The 17,606-nt window shown below is 39.1% G+C and overlaps 1 protein-coding gene across 2 annotated transcripts in view; it reads left to right on the top strand.

Annotated features, from left to right (window-relative positions):
• ATAD1 (ATPase family AAA domain containing 1) overlaps positions 1 to 17,606 on the top strand; it is a 35,845-nt gene that overhangs the window by 15,799 nt on the left and 2,440 nt on the right. For both annotated transcript variants that reach the window (XM_034776363.1, XM_034776364.1), the window contains exons 6-8: positions 8,940 to 9,046; positions 13,903 to 13,992; positions 15,406 to 15,456. In XM_034776363.1, coding sequence (XP_034632254.1) covers positions 8,940 to 9,046; positions 13,903 to 13,992; positions 15,406 to 15,456 — 248 coding nt within the window. The remainder of the gene's footprint in view (positions 1 to 8,939; positions 9,047 to 13,902; positions 13,993 to 15,405; positions 15,457 to 17,606) is intronic.

The following is a 17,606-nucleotide window of genomic DNA, read 5'->3' as shown; positions in this document are numbered from 1 at the left end:
GGTTTGCTCAGGAGAAAGATAGTATTCACTTTCTTCAGAAGCTGCTCCATACGATATTTAAATTGGCCCCTGTAATGGGGTTCACTCACCGCTAGGGTGCCTCTTCTTGGCTGCTATGGGGATTAGCTCCATCCAGGTCTGTTTTCCCCCCCTCTTGATAGTTGCTCACACTGTATTCCCTCTTGTTCTCTCTGTCTCTGGAACTCAGGTGCTCCCTCTTCATGACTCAGCCCTCTGGCCAGGTCACTATGTAGTCCTTCCTTTCCAGGCTATCAAAGCCCACTGGATCAGCTGTCTTCATCTGCTCCAGTTAGTCTTCCAATCTACAGCCAGGTTCTGTGCCACTTTCCCAATGGCTGTTAGAGAAACCTGGCCCTGTCTGCTACTCTGGGTTCCAGTCCCAGGACGCTATGTCCAGCAACTATGGTCTGCTTGCTATTTCCCTGGACTCCTTCCTACTTCTCTTGTGGCTCCCCTGCTCTCTGGGTTTCCTAGCCCATACTCCTTCCTTCTGCAGACTACCTAGCTCTGTAGCTTTAAACACACCTCACTTCCCTTTCAGCCCCTTTCCATTGCCAGCTTCCTGATTTTTATATCTGCCCTGCATGTTCCTTCTCAGGGGGCTCCATCATCAATCAATCTTTCAAGCACAGGCTGCACCTGGGGGAGAGCCAGTCAGGTTAATTGACCTCAGTTAACCTGCTCTGCTTTGTGTGGGGTGGACATCTCCATGGACCCCAGCTGCCATTAGTTATTGAAAGGGCCCATCAGATGCCTGGTACTAGAAGGCAGGAATCTGACAGGCCCAGCCCCATCATCTTCAAGCCGCTGAAGTTCAAGGATATTCTGCCAAAAATGCTAAAACCTTAAGTATAAGGACCACAGAATCTTTTTTTCTGACTTCTCTGATCTTAACAAAAAGAGCCCTGCATTCAATGGCATATAGCAAATCCTACGGGGGACCACTGTCAGATGCAACACTAAGTACCCTTCCACCTTCAGTGTGGATTTAGCAGGCTTCACAAGACTTTTGCAACCCCCCCTCTGAAACTTGGCAGACACTTCAAAGACTGAAACCAGATTTGACCAAAAATAGCATATTTTCCCCCCCATCATGAAAAGCATACCTCAACAAATGTAGAAATCAGTTTGTTTTCCTATGTATTCTTCTGGATATGATAATATTCACTTTTATAATCTTCCAACTCCAAGCAGATAACCAGCTAGGCTGAACTCTTCCATCGACCACCTTTTGGAACTGAGCAGTAACAACTGTATAGCACTGGAGAGAGTAACAGATTAACACTAAACTGGGTGATATAGCACTACCTATTGATTGTAGTATTATCTGCACTGATCATCACAACTTGCACAGCACCTCTTCACTAGAACCTCTGATGGATCATGTTATGGTAACCACAAATCCCTTGGAACAATCCATACTCCAGATATGTAGCCTTAAATGGCATTAGTTATTCAATTTGTGCAGGGCATCTGACATACAATTAATATGAAACTTTTTAATATATATTTAGATTTTGTACTAACTGATTTGTTTTATCAAATTACTTAAATATATTTGTGTTTAGAATATTATTATATAATATAGGAAGGGCAGGAGCAGAGGGAACTGAAGCAGTCAGGGATCTGAACATGCCCACATTGGCTTGTTTTAAGTCTGAGTATTTTCGTTTTCTGTTACAAATATACTTTGGAAGACACCTTGGAAGACACCTATTTAACTATAGATCTTTTTGTATACCTGACACCCTTAGACTCAGTTGAAGGCAAAAATTCATTCAAAACTAACCAGTATCTAATATGTATAAACACAGATAGCAGCCTAGAGATGTGGTATTACAATATTAGTGGAGACATATATGTCTTTAGAGTAATGTTATACATCTTAAAATTAGGGTTATTGATTAATTGTGGTTAACTCACGCGATTAACTAAAAAAAATTAATTGCAATTTTAATCTCAATGTTAAGCAATAGAATCCCAATTGAAATGTATTAAATATTTTTGGATGTTTTCTACATTTTCAAATATATTCAATTACAACACAGAATACAAAGTGTACACTGCTCACTATATATAATTTTTATTACAAATATTTGCACTGTAAAAAATATTTTTCAGTTCACCTCATACAATACTGTAATGCAATCTCTTTATCGTGAAAGTGCAACTTACAAATGTAGATTTTGTTATTATGTAACTGCCCTTAAAAACAGAATTTTAAACTTTGGCCTAAAAGTCCACTCAGTCCTACTTCTTGTTCAGCCAGTCAGTAAGGCAAACAAGTTTGTTTACATTTATGGGAGATAGTACTGCCTGCTTCTTGTTTACGTCACCTGAAAGTGAGAACAGGCATTTGCATGGCACTTTTGTAGCCGGCATTGCAAGGTATTTATATGCAAGATATGCTAAACATTCATATGCCCTTTCATGCTTTGGCTACCATTCTAGAGGACATGCTTCCATGCTGATGACGCTCATTAAAAAATAATGCGTTAATTAAATTTGTGACTGAACTCCTTGGAGGAGAATAGTCTGTCTTCTGCTCTGTTTTACCTGCATTCTGTCATATATTTCATGTTATAGCAGTCTCAGATGATGACCCAGCACATGTTCGTTTTAAGAACACTTTCACTGCAGACTTGACAAAACGCAAATAAGATACCAATATGAGATTTCTAAGGATAACTACAGCACTCCACCCAAGGTTTAAGAATCTGAAGTGCCTTCTGAAATCTGAGCGGGACAAGGTGTGGAGCATGCTTTCACAAGTCTTAAAAGAGCAACAGTCTGATTCAGAAACTACAGAACCCGAACCACCAAAAAAAGTCAGCCTTCTGCTGGTGGCATCTGACTCAGATGATTAAAGTGAACATGCGTCGGTCTGCACTGCTTTGGAAAGTTATCAAGCAGAACCCCTCATTAGATGGACTCATGTCCTATAGAATGGTGGTTGAAGCATGAAGGGACATATGAATCTTTAACGCATCTGGCCCCTCGCATCCTGCGACACCGGCTACAACTGTGCCATGTGAACACTTGTTCTCACTTTCAGGTGACATAAACAAGAAGCGGGCAGCATTATCTCCCATAAATGTAAACAAACTTCTTTGTCTGCGTGACTGAACAAGAAGTAGAACTGAGTGGTCTTGTATGCCCAAAGTTTTACATTGTTTTATTTTTGAATGCAGTTATTTTTATGTACATAATTCTACATTTGTAAGTTCAACTTTCATGATAAAGAGGATTGTACAGTAACTCCTCGCTTAACGTTGTAGTTGTGTTTCTGAAAAAATGCGACTTTAAGTGAAATGATGTTAAGCGAATCCAATTTCCCCCTAAGAATTAATGTAAATGAGGGGGGTATGTTCCAGGGAAATTTTTTTCACCAGACAAAAAACTATATATTATATAGATATACACACAGTATACGTTTTAAACAAACAACTTAATACTGTTCACAGCTATGATGATTGTGAAGCTTGTCAGAGGGTGGAAGAGGGAAGGATATTTCCCAGGGAATGCCTTGCTGCTAAATGATGAACTAGCACTCGGCTGAGCCCTCAAGGGTTAACACGTTGTTAATGTAGCCTCTCACACAAGGCAGCACGAACACGAGGTAGGGGAGACAACATAGCAGACAGAGACAGACACACCTTGTGTGGGTGGGGGAGAGAGAGATGCACATTGCCCCTTTAAGTAAGCTGACCCACTCTTACGTGCATTGTCTTTTTAAGTAGATCAGGAAGTTGAGACAGCAGCTGCTGCCCCAAGTTCTCTCTGTCTCTCTCCGTCCGTGTCCCCTCCCTGCTCTATATGGAGAAGGGGTAAGTGGAGTGCAGGGGAAGGGGTTGGGGGAAGGGAGACACCCTGACATAACCTCCTCCCCTTCCCCACTGCACAGTAAGCAGGAGTCTCTTGGAGCAGCTCCAAGGCAGAGGGCAGGAGCAGCACCTGGCATTGGGGGGAGGGACAGCTGAACTGCCAGCAATTGCTAGCCTGCTGGGTGGCTGCAGCACAGGGAACTTAGGGGAGTGGGGAGCTGGTGGGGAGCTGCTGGTCCACCCTGGTTACAAGCCCCCACCAGCTAGCTGCAACAGGCTGCTCTTCCTGCAAGCAGTGGACAAAGCGGGCAGCTGCCAAACAACGTTAGAAGAGAGCATTGCACAACTTTAAACAAGCATGTTCCCTAATTGATCAACAACGTTAACTGGGATGACTTTAAGTGAGGAGTTACTGTGTTACAATACTTGTCTGAGGTGAATTGAAAAATACTATTTCTTTTGTTATAGCACAAATATTTGTAATAAAAATAAATATAAGATGAGCACTGTACTCTGTGTTCTGGGTTGTAATTGAAATCAATATATTTGAAAATGCAGAAAACATCCAAAAATACTTAAATAAATGGTATTCTATTATTGTTTAACAGTGCGATTAATTGCAATTTTTTTAATCACATGATTTATCGCGATTACTTTTTTAATCACTTGACAGCCCTACTTAAAATATCTTTCAAAACTTTGCCACAAATTTTCTGTGCGCGCATACCTGGAATGTGAGGGGACCTAATTGACCTTCCAAAAGAATTAAAATCCTGAGACATCTCAAATCAAAAAAGGTGCCAAGTAACTTTATTGCAGGAACCTCATGTAGCAGAATTAGATGAATCAAGAAAATGTGGGTAGGTGTTGAGTATCATTAATCGTTGCATTTTAAGAGCAGAGGCATATTCACCTTAATTCATAAAAGTATAACTTTTCAACGTATCCAGTCTTAGTCTGATCTTGAAGGAAGATATGTTCTTGGAAGTTGTTAGCTCAAAAAAAGTTAATTCTAGGAAGCATTTACAATCCAAGTGGCAGTAATTCTGAATTTTTCAAAGACGTTGCAGACATTCTTGCTAATAAAATACATTCCTGTAATACTGGGATGCAATTTGAATACTAGGCTAGATAGACATCTGGACAAATCCAATTGTATGAGAGCCAGTGTCAAAGCACAATAGACCAACACTCATTATTAATGAATGAACTAGATTTAAAAGATATATGGAGACTGAGACATTCCAAGAAGCATGACTATACACATTGCTCTACAGTGTGTTCATCTTACTCCAAAATTGACTTTTTTCTAGTGTCTTCTGAACTGCTTTCAGCATACCTAGAAGCAACCATTCGTGATATATTAATTTCAGATCATGTTCCAGAAATACCGATGCTAGTTACACCTCATTAAAGTCTTCTAGCTGGAAGCTGAACACTCTGCTACTAAAAGATGCAAAATATTGTTCCACAGTTGATTCAGTCATCTCTAATGTTATACAAGAAAATAAGCACTCCACGACCTCTGCTATTATCTTTGGGAAGCTCAGAAAGCTACTGAAAAGGTTGAATGCATAAAATATGCCTCCTAAAAGGAGAAAAAGAGACTCATGTTACTAAACTCTGACCAAGTGAATAGACTAAATTGCAGAGAACACACAAGACTGACCCAAATAATGAAAACCACCTACTTTCTCTATTCAATATCAGATTTAAATATAATGAATGCTTATCTAGCTAATTATCATTTACACTTAACAGGGTCAAACTAAGATATTATGAAAAGGGAGAAAAAGCATGTAAACTCCTTGTCAGAAGATTAAGATGGAATTAGCCACCCATAGTATTTCTTCCTTATAAGTGGACAGGAGTGCTACCCTTGAACCAATAGATAGAATTGCTTAAATTGATTATTTATATCAAGCTTTATATAAATCAGATCAGTGTGACTCTAATAAATGTGATCATTTCATTGAAGGCCTACCTTTTAATATCCTAACTTCAGAACAAGTGTTGTTTATGGACAAAGCTTTCACAGCACAATAGATTGAACAAGATATACAAAATAGGAATTCCGGCAAGGCCCCTGGGATGGATGGCTTTCCGACAGATGTCTACAAAATGTTTTGTAATCAGCTATCTTCTGTTCTTTCAAACGTCCTCACTGAAAGAGTCCAAAAGGGAATCATGTCTCGTGACGTGAGAGCTGTTTTAATTATTTTTTAATATGAAAGAAGAACAAAAATGGTTGCAACTGTGGTGACTTCCTCCTCATCTCTATTGAACACAGATTGCAAAATATGTTGCTAAAATTTTTGCATTTAACTGAACACTATAATTCATGGGATGATGAATGCAGATCAGGTTGGTTTCATTAAAGAAAGATTAGCTACAGATAATACGATAAAAATTGCTCGCTTGATCCAGTAAACTCAGATTCAGATGTTCCCTTCCTAGCCTTATCGCCAGATGCAGAGAAGGCTTTTGGTAGGGTTGAATGGCCTTATGTAATGGCCGTCCTAAAAAAATTCAGAGTGACCCAATGTTCCTCAATTGGGTCAATATATTATACAACTCGCCCTCACTTTACTATCAATTAGAGAAACTATTTCTCCCACATTTCAACTAGAAAGAGGGACACAACAGGACTGTCCCATCTCATCCCTCTTTTTTTAAATATCTCTCTTGAATCACAATGTATATACATCAGCACTATAGAAGGTGTGACTATAAACAGGAAGAATACAAAATCAGTTTATATGATGATGGCATTTTTGAACTATTGAAGATTCCATACTCATCAATCCTATCATTATTGAATGTAGTTGGCATTTTTGGAGATATCTCTGGTTTTTGCATTAACTGGAATAAATCACAAGCAATGGATAAATCACCCCAAAAAAAAATTTCTTCTCAGTTTCAGCATTTTCCCTTTAAAATGTGCAATGAAATAACTTATTCAGTAATTAAGATTTGTCCTAATCTTCATAAAGTTACCTCTATAGATATGAACTATATATTAAAAGAAATTTCCAACGATGTAGAGAGGTGCATCTTTTCCCTCTGTCCTTACTGTGGAGACTAGAAATAGCCAAAATGAATATCTAAGATTGACATATATCATTAGTCTATTGCTTTTCAAGGGCCTCCCTCACTCTTTGCTTGAATAAAAAGCTTATCATGCAATTTATATGGGATTTAAATCTTTATTACATCAGGAAGCATTTGGAATGCTGGGTAAGGTACTTCCCCTCCAGTGGTTTTGCATATACACCAGCCTGGTTTGAAATCGAAGAAGGCTTAGTCATTCCATTCCCGCTCTTCTTCTATAGCCCTTAATAGGCTATCCATGCCCTTAAGGAAAAATCTTACCTTCGCATATATATGGGGCACCCTCCAACGCATTAATAGGATTATAACCAATGTTACTAATTTTCTTCTCATACCGCTATAGGATAACCCATGCTTCAGGATCAAGGCCAATTTCACACTTCTCTGGCTTAATGTGAACGATACTTCAAGCTCTTTATCCCTGAGATCCTTGCAGAACAAGATATTAAATGGATACTACTGAACTCCAGAACGTTTGTCTAAGGCTAGATTGGCAACACACAGCAGATGTTGGAGATGTAAACAGCCACATGCCAACCTTTCACACATCCTCTACACCAGTCAAAAAACGCATGTGTTCTGGAACACCATATTAAATGCTCTCTCAAAAACTCTATCACTATCTTTCCTCCTCCAAACTTGTGTATTTTAGGGGTGCAGGATAAGTTGGTATTACCAATTAACATTAAGAAATGGATTGCGGTAACTATTTTAGTGGCCAAAAGAGTTATTTTGAGAAAATGGAAATCTGCAGTTCCTTCCCTCATACGGAAGCTGGCTTAGTGAGCATTCTACTATTGCATTATTGGAAAAAAAGACTAATAGAAACATTTGGTAAAGTATGAAGATTTCTGGTCACATGAAACTATGGAATACTTTTGCAGTTTAGTATATATTAGTCCCTGATACTCCTAGGTTATGCCCTACATGACCTTTCAGGGTTTAGTTTTTGTTTGTGATTTTGTTTGTTCCAAGTTTTGCAAATAATGAACACTGAATTTTGTTATTTATATGCTATTTCCATCCTGTGCGCATATATATATATATATTTTAATATATAAAATAATAAAAATAAAGTTAAAGAATTAACAGAACAAACGAGAATGGGGAAGGAAGAAGAAAATTTAAAACAAACAAATCTATAAAAGGATTAGGGAGAAAGGAGTGGTGCTATTTGTTAGGAGCATGAGGATTTGTCTTTTTAATGTCGAAGTCATGAATCCATAACAAAGTGAAACAAGAACACTTCAGTTAAAATTGTTCATTTTCTCTTACACCAAGCACTTCTTAAAAGGACACATGGGACACGGAGAAACAAGATTCACTGTGAAACATGTGGTGAAACTGCCACTTTTCTCCAACTTCATATTTATGATGGAGTCTTTTTCCAAAGACCATCTATTTTCCTTCTGAAAGCACTCTCTTTTAACAACAATATATGCTTCTGGAGATGATTAGTAGAGCTAGAATGCTGCATGAAAAGTGAGTGGGCCACTTTATATTAAACATGCAACTATGCTATAATAGTCTCCTTTAATAGCTTCTTAGCTTGTCATATTCTCAGAGGGAGCATGATAGTCTGCATGAGGGGCAAGAATGAAAATATCTAGGAATGGAAGCTGCCTAAGATACTAATTATATATAGGAAGTGCTAGTAAGTTACCTGATACAGGAAGTGCTAATAAGATACCTGATAAAGTAAAACATTGGCAAATGCAGATTTTTCTCCTCTAGGTTTTCTACAATATTTTGTGATTATTTCACAAAATCTGAGACCGTTTCATGTGATATTTCATGTACCTATATAGTGCTTAGATCATGTAACCGAGAAGATCTGACTAAAATTTCAGTATCTCTCTCCTTGATCCTAAATTTATTTTTCTTTTGTGATTACAATCTTTTATAAATTTGCCCTTGGGAAATACATAGTTGCTGTGCTTGAATGTGACGGTAAATAATGCTCATTGAATCTCTTTCATTTAGATTCCTTTCTACGAAGCCGTTCAAGTTCTGATCATGAAGCTACAGCTATGATGAAAGCTCAGTTCATGAGTCTGTGGGATGGTCTGGACACTGACTATAGTTGCCAAGTGAGTTAAAAAAAATAAGATGAAAACTACCATAATTCTCACGAAGAAACTTAATACATCTCTACCCCAATAGAACGCGACCCGATATAACACGAATTCGGATGTAACGCGGTAAAGCAGCGGGGAACCCCAGGCCCTTTAAAGTGCCATCCGAGCCCCGCTGCTTTACCGCGTTATATCCAAATTCGTGTGGAGCCCCGGGCCCCTTAAATCACCGCCCGAGCCCAGCTGCCAGAGCTCCGGCGGTGATTTAAAGGGACCAGGGCTCCCCACAGCAGCTGGAGCACCGGGCCCTTTAAATCCCCGCCGGGGCTCTGGCAGTCAGGCTCGGGCTGTGATTTAAAGGGCCGAGGCTCCAGCCGCTGCGGGGAGCCCCGGGCCCTTTAAATCCCCAGCCCCCCGGCAGCAATTTAAAGGGCCTGTCGCTCTCCGCAGCGGCTGGAGCACCGGGCCCTTCAAATCACCGCCAGGGAAGCCGGTCCAGTCTGGGACGCCGTACCGGACCGAACCCGATATAATGCGGTCTCACATATAAGGCAGTGAGATTTTTTGGCTCCCAAGGACCGTGTTATATCGGGGTCGAGGTGTATATTTTTTTCCTCCATTTAGAAAATGGTGAAAAATAGCCTATTGGACATAGTAGCTGTCAGACAAATTTCTCTATTTTGTTCTGGATGGAATATGTAGGAACAAGAACCCTATGCTAATAGTCACTTCATGCATTCATGTTACTGTGGACAATAGTACATTATAGATACTTAAAAAAAGTGTCGTTCCCCCCTCCCCCCCATAATATAACCACAAGATTTGAGATGATTTAAATTTAGAGCTTTATTACTTGAAACAAAAGCACATGAACAGTTGTTTCAGGCTAAATGTAGTAGCTAAGACAAATACAAACCATTCTTGGCTTGTCTAACTGGCAAGGAAATAAACCCACACTGTTCCTTCTGAAATTCACTTGCATGACTCCTAAATCTTAGACCCCAGGAGCCTTATTGAAAGATTTGAATATTAATCCCAATGATATCAATATAATTATAGAAAAGCCTAGACATCCTCCCTCCACCAGCCCTGCTGCTTCTCCAACAGAAGCATAATCCTTACGCTTACTGAGCTAAGCCTGAACGTTCCGGAAGCTGATCTTACCAGAGCAGGAGTTTTGACTCATTGCCTCATTTATCCAACCCTTCCTTTCTCATCTAACTTTTGGTAACAATATCAAATTAGAAAATAATAATTGATGCTGCTTGTAAAAAAAATACTTGTGAGAGACTGAAATTCTGTAGCCTAGAACAGTTGGAGAGTGACAGGGCAGCCTGCCCCCACACCATCCTATCTATATTTCTCAAATTTGACTCAGAGAAACTGTCTTATAAAGCTGAGAGGGCAGTTCTCTCTCCATATCTGTTAAATGCTTGACCTCCGTACTTCAGTGTGTCAAGATGACATTTGAAGTGATAGTTTTACATGTAGAAATTAATCCACTAGGAATTGGACAGATGACCATACTTGTTTCACATAGACCACCAAGCAGTCATTGGATGGTAACCACAATCACAATGCACTTAATTTGGCATTCTAGAACTGAAAGTGTTTGTATCCCATAAAGAGGACCCTGAACCATCATGCCTCAGAGTTCTCTTTTCCCTATATCTTTTTATAATTTATAACTTTAAAATCCGTCAGAATGGCAGTCAAATTAAAATCCAGCTTCTCATGCATCTTGAATACAACCAGTAACTTTATAGCAGAGGTTTCATACTATGATTCAAAGACATAAAGCGTAATTATAGCTGTTGACCATCTGCTTTGCAGGGAACAGAACTACACAATATGTCAATAGGATGTTAGTGCTAATAACTATACCACACAGAACTTGAAGTTAAGGCTGAGTAACCTGATGTTCCCTTAGGCACAGACTCTTCCCAATGTTTTAAACACGATGCCACTTTTAAACATAGTCAAATGAAGCATTCCTTTCATTCAGTAAAACATATATCTGGTCTTGTGCTTCCACTACTGAGTCTAGTGTACTGGGTCTGAAGAGTCATTGTGGCCCCTCACTCATACTTCTTGGCACAGTGGGAGCTCCATTAGAGTAAAATATAGTACAAAACACCTGGTTGGAGAATTTTGGGAATCTGTTATGAAAATCTATCTAAAATATTTGAGAATTATTGGACATGTCCTTTTAGTACCAGGTTCAGGCTTTTCCCATATTGTACTTCATACTGTTTAGAAAAAAATCTTTCTTTAAACAATGATTTTGAAATGTCCAAAGCACTTTTAAAGACTGCCCCATATTTGTTGAGAGATGACAGTTACAATTTCTTCAAAATATTTTGTTGGGACTGTTATGCTGTGTCTGGATCTAAACAAATTTCCCTCTGATAGCAAGGATTCATTCCAGCTTTTATTAATGTTGTAAAATTCTTAACATTCTGAGGAAAATATTCTCAAGCCTCAGTAAGTAAACAATAGAACATGATGGGAAACATGTAGACCATGTTAGTTGCCTCTTGCCTCGAGTGCACCTGAGAAGGAACAGTATTGTGCACAATGTATGGCCTGTTGTCTTACTGAAATTAAATGATTTTTAAATTATAGACTTGTTTCAAAAATTAGCTTTAAAATTTAAAATTGTCAGTACATTTTCCCTTGCTGATGGAGATACAAGCAGTAGTGGTGATCTAAAACTCCCTTTATGAGTTACGAAGCTATGCATTGTGTCACTTGCATGAGGAAGCAGGAAGGGGAAGGTGGATGGCAAGGAATTATTAGGGCTCTAAAACTGGTGTAGGTTGGATTGCACTGGAACAGTCTCTCCCTATGCTGACATCAGGTGATTCAGTACAGAACAAGAATGCCATTGCAGCCTGTCTTCCTCAGTACCCTGTGCCCTAGAACTCCTTTGAGAAGGAGAGAGATGAGGGTGTGACTGGGGATGACAGATCACATTCCCTGTCTTGAAAGTGGAGGGAAGTCTGTTTTTGTCATTTCTGCTGTTACTAGAGATGTTCATCTGCTATGTTGTAAGAAAGGGGCAGAGTTTCTCTAGGGATACAGAAGAGAAAAGAGCAGTTATTGAACTTTACAATGTAATCTCTAACTTTTTTTTTTTTTTTTAAAGATCTAGTTTGATCTTAGCCTGTCCCCAACCTTCCCTTTGAATGAATGGTGATATGTTTATATTCATACTTGGAGCTAGATTTTGGCCTCAGAACAAAGCAACCATAAAGGAGCCAGATCTGGTCATCTTTTTGTCTTGTATAAGGGAACTATCCAGATGCCATAGAGCTGATTTAGTGGCTATGTTGTGTATCTGCTGTGTTCCCAGAGGAAAGGTGATGTGGCCAGGGCACCTGTATGCCCAGGTGATTTGCCTGCTGCAAAACATACCCCTGGGGTCAGACAGCAGAGAGAATTGTTAGATCAAACTTCAAGCTCCTCTGACTTCTGCAAAGATACTGGCCTGCCATCTGGCTTGAACAAGGGAATAAGTGTGGTTTTCACTTCCTAATGCTGTCATGTGCAGACCAGAGAATCTGACCCCTTAACTACTTCTATATGTGGTTCTAATAAAGATTGCTGGACCATTGATTAAATGAACCTTTCGCTTACAATATTTTGTTGAACGTAAAATATATTTTTAAATGTCTGCTTACCATCTTACTGTCTAGTAACTTGTGCCACAATTTTGTGCCTCTAGGTGGCATCATCACTCTAACCTGTGAAAGCAATATAGCTCTGATGCATAGCTCCCACCTTGCCAAGGCCAGTTGTGGGGCAAAGATCCAAAACGAGAGAGCTAAAAACAATAAGTTTTTAGGAATCTAAAATTATATGGGATTAATTTCTTTGACATTCATGTTTTTTGTAACTGAGCATTTGCAATGTACATAATTTATAACAAGAAGTGAGAAAATGAGATGTGTACACTATAGGTAAATTTGCTCTTAAAATGACCATTGAGGTGTAGTCCAATTGTGTAAATATTGTTCCTGTATTAAATATGGATTATAAAAATAAGATGCATTCATATTACATTATATGAAACCTTGGTAAAGCTTCCTGTAGTTCAGTGGTTCTCAAACTTTTGTACTGGTGACCCTTTTCACATAGCAAGCCTCTGAGTGCAACCCCACCCATAAAAATTAAAAACACTTTTTTTATATATTTAACACCATTATAAATGCTGGAGGCAAAGCAGGGTTTGGGGTGGAGGCTGACAGCTTGCAACCCCCCATGTAATAACCTCGCGACCCCCAGTTTGAGAACCCCTGCTGTAGCTTCACATCCAGTTAATAGTACCAAAACAGTTTATTTTGTTTTTTTTCAGCTGTTTGGCTTAAAAAAAAAAAAAAAAACTTTAGCGAATTTAGTGCTTGTGAAAAATGCCATATTCCTAGGCCTGGAATCCAGTCTGCTTTTTATTTACATAGGAAGAGAGATAGTGCTTCCTCTTGCTACCCTACCAGAATGCCTCCCAATTGTTAGTTCTGGAGAGAACTTGTCCACAGAGACCAAATTTTAGTAACTAAAAATTGTTATATTCTGCCTGTTAACTTTGACTGAATTTGAATTTGCAGACTAGAGGCGAAAGGCTCCAAATACTTTGAACTAACTAGTCCACTTTCAGCTGTTTAAAATAACCTCATAATGTGTTTGTTTAAATCCTGCTGTTAAAGCCAGTGTCAGAAAGCTTGACACAACTTTTCTGTAGGCTGATTTGCTTGATGGAATTTAGAACAGCTACCCAATTTGGCTTGTGTATTTTGTAAACCCCCATTATGATAATTCTTGAAATAATAATTTCTCTCCACTATTTAATCTTTCTGTTTTTCTGTACTAAGGTGATAGTGATGGGAGCTACCAATCGCCCTCAGGATCTTGACTCTGCCATTATGAGAAGAATGCCTACGAGGTTTCACATTAACCAACCAGTAAGTCATAGCAAATTGTCTTTAAATAATGTTGGGTTGTTTGCCTAATGGATTAGCAATACAGTATGTACTGTACCAAATGAGAGACCTCTGTCTTCACTGCCCAGGCAAACAGCACCAGAGAGTATTGTTAAGGTTTGTTTTCAGTTTCTCACAAGTACAGATAATTTTGCTTTTTAGGGTGACATTTCCCATGAGAAACTCAAGATGTACATATTTCAGCAGGAACCAACTCATTGTGCCACCAGCAGCTTCGAAATCCATTTCCTGCACTCATCCTGTACAATGGAGTCGGTGCATACTTTCCATTCTGCCCATCCACACCAAGGGGAGAGTAACTTAAAGCAGCGGTGCTCACGGGGCATTTATGTGCGCCTGCGTACTGGCCGGTGGACGAGCATCCGCTGTCAAGCAGCATCATCCAGAGGCACTGCCGCCGAAATGTCACTGCTTCTCGGTGGCATTTTGGCGGCGACGCCTCTGGGTGACGCTGCTTGTCGGCGGCATTTCGGCAGTGATGCCTATTGACATTGCTGCTTTTCGGCGGATGCTCGTCTGCCGCCACGGTCCGCTGTGGCTCCAGATGAAAAAGGTTGGGGACCACTAACTTAAAGCATTGATATCCCTGCATGCAAATTTATGTACACTTCTGTTCTGGTTGGCAGGTATTTTTGACCATAAGACCAAAGATCAGCATATCTTAGCTCAGGGGTTGTCAAAATGGATCAGACTATGTATACATCATGGTTAGACTTGGCAGCTGTTCAGCTACCTAGAGATATCAGAGAATACTCAAATTCTACAGGATGCCTACTCACTGTTCCTGATATAAATAAGGCTCTTGTGTTCTCTGTACTCACATAGTTTAACTCCTTCAACTTGGTTTCTTCATCTGATGCCCAGGTTAAGAGAACAGTTATGTATTCACAGTCTCAAACCTGGAAAGTTACTACTACCCATTAACCTAGAGAGGGTCCTTATGGGTGATTCTTGAAACAGGAATAAGTTACTAACTGTGGTTCTCTGAAGTGGGAAAGGTGAATAGGGAGTGTGGATCCATGTGGGTAATCATCTCCGTTACATGGGTCCAAGTCCCATTCAGGGAAGAGTAAAAGCTAAAGTATTTGTCAACTCGTTTTTTCCTCTTTCCCTATAATTAATGTAAACGTTGTTCCTGGACTAAAGGGATAAAAAGCAGACTTGATATCTTGGTGCTGAATAGCACCATTACCATCAGTAGCATACGTGCTAGGAAACTGACCTCTTATTTCAGAGGATCAACCTGTATTTCTGGAGGGCACAGGAGATGCAAAATAAATATGTACCTGTTGAATGATTTTAATAGGTAAAGAAATGTCACACTATCAGTCTCTGTCTGTTCCATATTGATTGAAATCTTTTTTGTATTTAAAGGCTCTGAAACAGAGAGAGGCGATTTTGAAACTGATTTTGAAAAATGAAAATGTAAGTAACTTATTTGTTTAAAAAAATATTCCTATGCATTATCATGGCCATGGGTGCAAACCTTCAGGGCAGTTGAAAAATATGCTTTTGAACCAACCATCTTTGACCATTGTATGGATTTAAATCAGAAACATGCTGGTAGACAGTGTTTGAGTGCAGTGTATTTGACTGGGAAGCTTCTGGATTTGGGTGTGACCTCAGATTTCAAAGGTAGAGTTGTTTAAGAGATTAAGCATGAAACTGTCTTTAGAGAAATTAGATTTCTAATCAGTTTTGACAGTGATTCACTGTGGTTTGGGGCAAATTAAATAATCTCTCTGTCAATGGAACATTCTCTCTAGTTGATCTGGGAAGTAGCAATGTGTTACAGTGCTGCTTTTACCTCTTGCTTGTTCATCAGGAAGAAAAAATGTTGCCTCACATTTATCTTCAGTATTTTAGATGCTGTGGACAAAACGTAAGGCCTGGTCCTGCCAGCCTTCTGTGTCGAACTCCCTTTTAAGATAATAGTTCTGTGCACGGAGAACTTGCAAGATTTAGACCCACCATATTAGTAATTCCCATATTAGTTTACAAAACATCCTAGATTAATGTCTGTACAATAAAACAAATACATTTCAGAAGTAAAACTAATTTTAAATCTCAGGCCTTGGCTACACTTACCAGCTAGTTCGACGGCTGGAAATCGAAGTTCTGGGTTCGACTTATCGCGTCTAGTCTGGACGCGATAAGTCGAACCCGGAAGTGCTTGCCGTCGACTGCGGTACTCCAGCTCGGCGAGAGGAGTACCGCGGAGTCGACGGGGGAGCCTGCCTGCCGCGTGTGGACCAAGGTAAGTTCGAACTAAGGTACTTCGACTTCAGCTACGTTATTCACGTAGCTGAAGTTGCGTACCTTAGTTCGAATTGGGGGGGGTAGTGTAGACCAAGCCTCATTAATTTTAGTGGTATAATATGGGAATTGATCCCTATGAATGGTTAAGAATTAAGAAGGAAAACATTTCATAAACTGTCAGGATTGCTTGCAGGTGATAGTTGGAATGCAAGGTCCTTCTGGCAAAATAAGTGAGCACTAGAGATATGAAAACAGAATTGATGTTTAAAAGAAAAGAGTCAACATAAGTGAGTCTTAGAGGAGGGCTCAAACTTATTGATAATGATTTTAAGTTTGATGGATTTAGTATTGGAGAAATCCATAGAATTATAGACATTAGGGCTGAAAGGAATGTGATAGGTCATATCAAAGCCTCTAGACTGATTGTTCCTTTTTCAGAAAATATTTTTTCCTTTTATTTGAACGTGTTCCTTAATGTTGACCTTTTTTTTAATCTACGTGAAGCATTACAGTTTTAATTTGTCTATAAAGAAATTCCACTTGCTTTTCTGATGCATCTGTGTAAAAAGATTAGCTTCTAGAAGACACCATTTTCTGATAGAAAATATTTGTTTAAAGTTAGGAAATCCTGGATCCTGATTAGAACTATCAAGAGGGAGTCAAGACTCTTGGGTTATTTTGGGGTTTTGCTTGACTTGGTGCATGAACTTGGACGAGTTATGTTGCCTCTTGGTGGTTCAGCTCTCTGATTTGTAACATGGGTATAATTCTTCACCACCTCAGAGTAGCACTATTAAAATTAATTAGTTTTAATGTGTTTTGATATTCTGTGATGAAAGGTGCCAACAGAAAATATTAATATGTAAATTGATTTTTTTCAGACTTCGTGTGTAAAGTGGCAAAAGTATTTATTAAAATGAAACGTCAATGCTAAATGTACACTTTCTAATAATGTCTGATAAATAAGTTTGTGTTGATAGACATCATGTAATAAAATAAACACTAATAGGCCTCTGTCTAGGTCTTGTTTTGTATTATTTAGACATATATAAGGACCTGAGTGCACTAAGTACCTTGTAGGATCAGTCCCTTGTAAAGAAAGGCTAATGTTGGAGTGTGTTTCTAGAAGATTTGGATCACCATTTCTGTGATTCAGTTGTATCCACTGGTAGTTACAGGATGTTGTTTATAGTGGATGCAAAGTCATGTTTAACACAGAGCTGATACTTCTAACTCTTCACAGCTGTGTTCTAACATGACATAATTTACTAGTAAAGACAAACCCTAAAAATGTCAGAGAAGCTCTTCAAGACTTT

This window comes from Trachemys scripta, chromosome 7 (genome assembly GCF_013100865.1).
Source record: "Trachemys scripta elegans isolate TJP31775 chromosome 7, CAS_Tse_1.0, whole genome shotgun sequence".
NCBI lineage: Eukaryota > Metazoa > Chordata > Testudines > Emydidae > Trachemys > Trachemys scripta.
This window is presented reverse-complemented; position numbering and strand designations above follow the sequence as displayed.